Source organism: Varroa jacobsoni, unplaced genomic scaffold (genome assembly GCF_002532875.2).
Source record: "Varroa jacobsoni isolate VJ856 unplaced genomic scaffold, vjacob_1.0 contig06007, whole genome shotgun sequence".
Taxonomy (NCBI): Eukaryota; Metazoa; Arthropoda; class Arachnida; order Mesostigmata; family Varroidae; genus Varroa; species Varroa jacobsoni.
The window spans coordinates 1-4,797 of NW_019215831.1; the positions used below are offsets into that span (position 1 = coordinate 1).

Consider the following 4,797-nt stretch of genomic DNA (forward strand, 5'->3'; position numbering starts at 1 on the left):
TGATGTACGAGGTTTATTAATTGACACTTGTGTAATATTCTATTGGTGGACATAAATGGTTGTTTAGGTTAAGCGATTACTAAATTAACATTTCAGGCATTCACTACACGATTAGGCTCATGCAGTGGCCTAAACAATTATGATTACCCGATTCAAAAGAACAAAGCTAAACTCTCGGTGTTCAGGCCAGTGTGAGCGACAGTCACTGCATTGGTCCTCGTTCGTACATCATCAACGAAGGCGATAGGAACCGAGTATAATTGCTCATATTCGCAACATGTAGTAGTTGGAAGTTCAATTACCATTTTATTATTTTCATTTCATTATTAATTAATTGTGATAACTGTATATATGTAATATTTTTCAGAAGAGAAAAGAAGAGAGAAAAAATAATTTTTCATGGGTTTCTATTAATTCAGGTGACTGTCACTGATCGTCTTTTGTCGGTAAGGTGAAATTGTTTTGTGCAGCATTGTCTCTCATTATATATTAATTTAGGTCGATTACGTACGAGTACGCTAAGCTATGCAGCGTTACGTGCTCCACTTATAGCAGACGACGTCAGAACAGGCTGTAGCACATTTACTACATAACACTAAAGCCATTCAGTAACTGCAGCACATAACCCGACTGCTAGCATCGTCTCAAATGGGGCTACTAAGATGTATAATACACACCATATATATGTGAGTGGGTCGGTTTAGATCATTCGTATGCTACCTGAACTGCGACATCCATAGAAGTTACATCGAAAGAAAAAAAAAGCATCTTATCGTGATATGATTACCGCCAGTTGATTTTATTAAAATAATCTTGATTCACACTAATATTGGACCGAGTGCAATGCTGAAAGGATCCAAAACTGCTAGGTCGGCGACCGACAGCGTAAAAGAGTACAGGTTAGATGGACCCTTCCGAGGTTAGCGTTGGATAATCAGGTAATTTAGTTTTCTTCAGGAGGCGAAGTATTCTTGGCTGGTGTGTCATCGGCGGCAGTTGTTGAAGTGGGTATGCTTTCGCGCACAATGGGACTGCCCGGGCTAATGCAAGTGGACTCGTCAGGATTCCCAAGTAATCTCAACATGATATCCAACAACAATAAGGTCAACATTAATAAGATGACGAGAGCTCTCGAGGCACGGTGATTTTCCTTGATGTATTGCACCGCCTGGCTATGGGTTTCGCCGACATTTGCACAGTTCTTCAGGGAATAGGCAATTACTTTATTCTCAAAAGCGTAGCTAGCAGATACAAGCATTATCAGCATTATATCGATCTTACGATTTGGGTCACCCTTCGCTTCCCGATAGTTCCAGAAGATTCGAAGCAAATCTGAGGCCCAGGTATGCGCGACGATTGATTCAAACCTTGCTATGAGCCCTATCGTCTTCATGGACATATTAAACGGTTTTTCTGGACATGTCCGCACATCGGTGCGAACGATCTGAGGAAACTGTATCCAGAGCGGCACCGAAATTCGTATAAGCTCAGTAGCCTGGCGCCACCCTATTGCTATGTAGTTCGTGCAATACCAAATCGTCGGCCGTAGAGTTTTTCTGATTAGCGCTATAATTTCAAGTAAGTTATTTGTCACGTCGTAGAGTATGTACAGGCATCTCCGAACCGGACTGCAGAACATAATCAGACGGTCGTGAAATTTGCTTAATTCTTTTAGTACGCTATAGGGAATGTTCTGCCATGCTTCCATACATAAGGCTTCTACGTACAGGTTTAGACCATACGAAACTTGATTGTAAATCGTCATCATTAACTTCCGCACCTCGTTGGTCAGTTCTGCGATCACTTCGATTAGATTGCCCCATATTTTTGGGTCTGTGCATTTGTTCATCCAAATTTTATTGACGGATATCTGTTCGGTCCTATTCTGGGTTGTATCACCTTGATCATATATGTAGGTCCTGCCCTCCCAGGGCGCCTCCGTTTGTCTGCTGCTAGCTTCAATTACCTTGACCCTCCAGTGTTCACAGAACATCCTCCGTATTCCTAAAAATACGGTGTACACTTGACGATGTAAGTCATCCCGAAGTTCTTTCTGGAACTCCGGGCATTTAATGGTGTGCTTGTTGTCACCGCACTGAATCCGTCGTTTCTCGAACTTCTCAATGAAACAGCTGTACAGAGCGAGTGTAGAGTAAGCCTCGACGTCTGGAGGCGGATGAATAATGGCACAACTATTATTTACGATCGCTATCGCGCTGGTCCAACAGTCTCCGTACAATGAGCCTTTGTTCAGCATATCTTCGTATAGGGCACGGCCGTTCACAGGTTCATACGCAAGACTCTGACTGAGCAGCGACAGCAAAGCTAGCAGCAGCGCTGTCACTAACATCTTGCTGGTAGCCGTCAAGTCACGTAGGGGCCTGCACAAGCTCTCGGACTCAGCCTTCACCGAACTCAAGGTGAGGTCGTTACGTTTCTCGCCATTACCTGCTCGGACTAAAAAACCATTGCCAAATTGGTAAATAATAATATCGTTATTGCTTTCAATTTGAGAACAGACGTCTGATTTTCTGAGGTGTCTGGTAGAAATTACATCGAATGTTGATCCCGAACTGAGTTCGAACCTTATGAAACGTTATCTGAGCTTCATGTGACAAACGAAGGGTTCATTATTTTGACAGATCCTAACCTTATTCGCTAAAGCAAAGATTTTGCTAAGTGTATTTAATGACACAGATATTGTGAAAGCATAGGTCGCTTCATCTGGTAAAAGGCGGTCTGGGTCAGAACCTATATACACCATATATAAAACCCAGAATATCTGTGCTGCATCGGATGAAAAATACGTGCGAACGTGTCAACTTGTCATGGTCCATCATCGTACAATACGCGTATAATACTAGTAATAGCTACGATAGTAACGTTTGTGAGAGCGAATCATGATTTCCAACGGTAGTTAGTCTGCTGTTTCAGTCGACATTTACAACAGGTATTTATCTCTATATACTCTAACGAACGATTCGCATGCCCTGTCCTGGGGCTTGCCCATCTCGAATTAGGGTTCTGCGGAAATTAAATTCTGGGTAAATTGGACTGCTATCAATAAGAGATTAGTCAGAGTTCCACCACTCGGAATTACTGAAAGCAACGTCGATCTGGCCTAAGCGTCAATTTACTATCTTAACGATAGTAACAACAGACTTTCGCTTTAGCCCTAGAAATAACGGCTCGGTAAAGCCGTGAATTATACACTAATGAAATTTGCAAAAATTACCTAACTTTTCACCTTTCAATGAACCTAATTCACGTTCGAAGAGACGCCACACACACGGACACACGTTTGCGCAGCATCGACACAGTTTGATGCTAGAAAACCTGTTATATATTTCTATTAAGAATAGGTAGGGTAACGAACAGTAGACACGATGTCACAGAGTCACCCGTAGGAAGTAATAGTAATCAATGACTGTGACCCAACTGGCCGGGTAATCACCTGTTATTCAGACGTTCAATGCTTCGCTTTTGTGGTGCGGTGAAGGATTAGCTAGCAACGTTACGCATACGAAGAAACGTATCGGTGCAAATGCAAGTGCGTCAACAGGAACGCTTTTATTAGATAAACTCTGCCCAAATGTACCTTAATGATGCTCGCTGAAGATTTCAACCTGCTTCCTTTCATAATATTATCACTGTTTCTCGTAACATTTATAGCTCCGCTCTTACCAGAAAATGAATATAATAACTGATAAATATTATTAATATATGCGAATTTTTCTTGCGAAGTTTTGACGTTACTGATACGACGACGACGACGACAGTGATGATTGTTAGTATTGCAGTAAATCATCAGCGTCAGTGTAACGTGTCTTCGTGACTAACAACAAAAACGTCACCGATTATAAAGCCGGACCATTCGGTTCCCCCACGCGCCAACAGTCATTTAATTCAAATAATTATTACATGTTCAGTCTGTATACGCCACGTATAGCAAACGTTATACGTATACACGTTACGGCTTTTGTTATCAATCTAAGCAATTGCAGATTATGAAGCTCGAAAATTAGAATGTGGCGAGTCAGGCAAAGATTGACTCAGACAGCCTGTTCCAGTTCCGACAACTGAACTTACCAATAACGTCAAATAGGGCAGAGTTGGTATCATCTCGAACTTACTATCTGTAAGTTTAATCAGTTGCTTTAACTGTTCATGTTTTCAAATGCTCGTTGTGTGTGTAGCAGCGAGAAGATGCCCAATGGAAAAACGTGTATTGTGATAAGTTTCCGCATTACAGAGATCGATTATTTCAGCTTAACTGTGTCTTTTTTTTTTTTTATATAAGTTATAATTTAATATGAGTTTACCGTATGAACAGCAGATAATAATAGATATTAAGGTTAGCAATAGCGTGTGAACTTACACAATCGAATATACAGACTTATTATAGCGTATGAAAACTTTCCAATGTGCAAAAAACAGCGGTCTTCCATGCGAAGATAAATACAACAGAGCAGCATGCATAACTCAGCGTTTACCAGTGAAGTTCATAAGTAAGGGACGTAAGTGAAGTAGTAAAAGCAGCCAATTCGTAATAATGTAAATCTTAGACGAACATCTCTACTTGACAGCGGAAAGGCTGAGAAGTTGTAACTTCACATTGATGAGACACAACGGACAAAACAAACGGTTAATCAACCTTCCAAAATTCTAAGCTATAAAAAACCTACTAGTTTAGTTATCATAGCTTGAATGTGCTTTTACACATTGTTAATATTACTCATATTTATTAACAGGTTGTATTTCTTCAATGTGTAACAGGGTCTATAAGGTAGGCATGCA

General features: G+C 40.8%; 1 protein-coding gene across 3 annotated transcripts; it reads right to left on the bottom strand.

Annotated features, from left to right (window-relative positions):
• Positions 1-769: 769 nt before the first annotated feature.
• On the bottom strand, positions 770-3,423 carry LOC111273302 (uncharacterized). 3 transcript variants are annotated; one of them, XM_022855001.2, is made up of 2 exons: positions 3,248-3,423; positions 770-2,457 (listed from the first exon to the last, which is right to left on the bottom strand). In XM_022855001.2, the coding sequence occupies exon 2, from the start codon at positions 2,348-2,350 to the stop codon at positions 944-946; it is 1,407 nt and encodes a 468-aa protein (XP_022710736.1). In that variant the 5' UTR covers positions 2,351-2,457; positions 3,248-3,423; the 3' UTR covers positions 770-943. The 3 variants fall into 3 exon arrangements, with proteins under 3 accessions (XP_022710736.1, XP_086829638.1, XP_022710737.1); XM_086973512.1 differs by having other exon boundaries at positions 3,241-3,423; XM_022855002.2 differs by having other exon boundaries at positions 3,236-3,423.
• Positions 3,424-4,797: the final 1,374 nt, after the last annotated feature.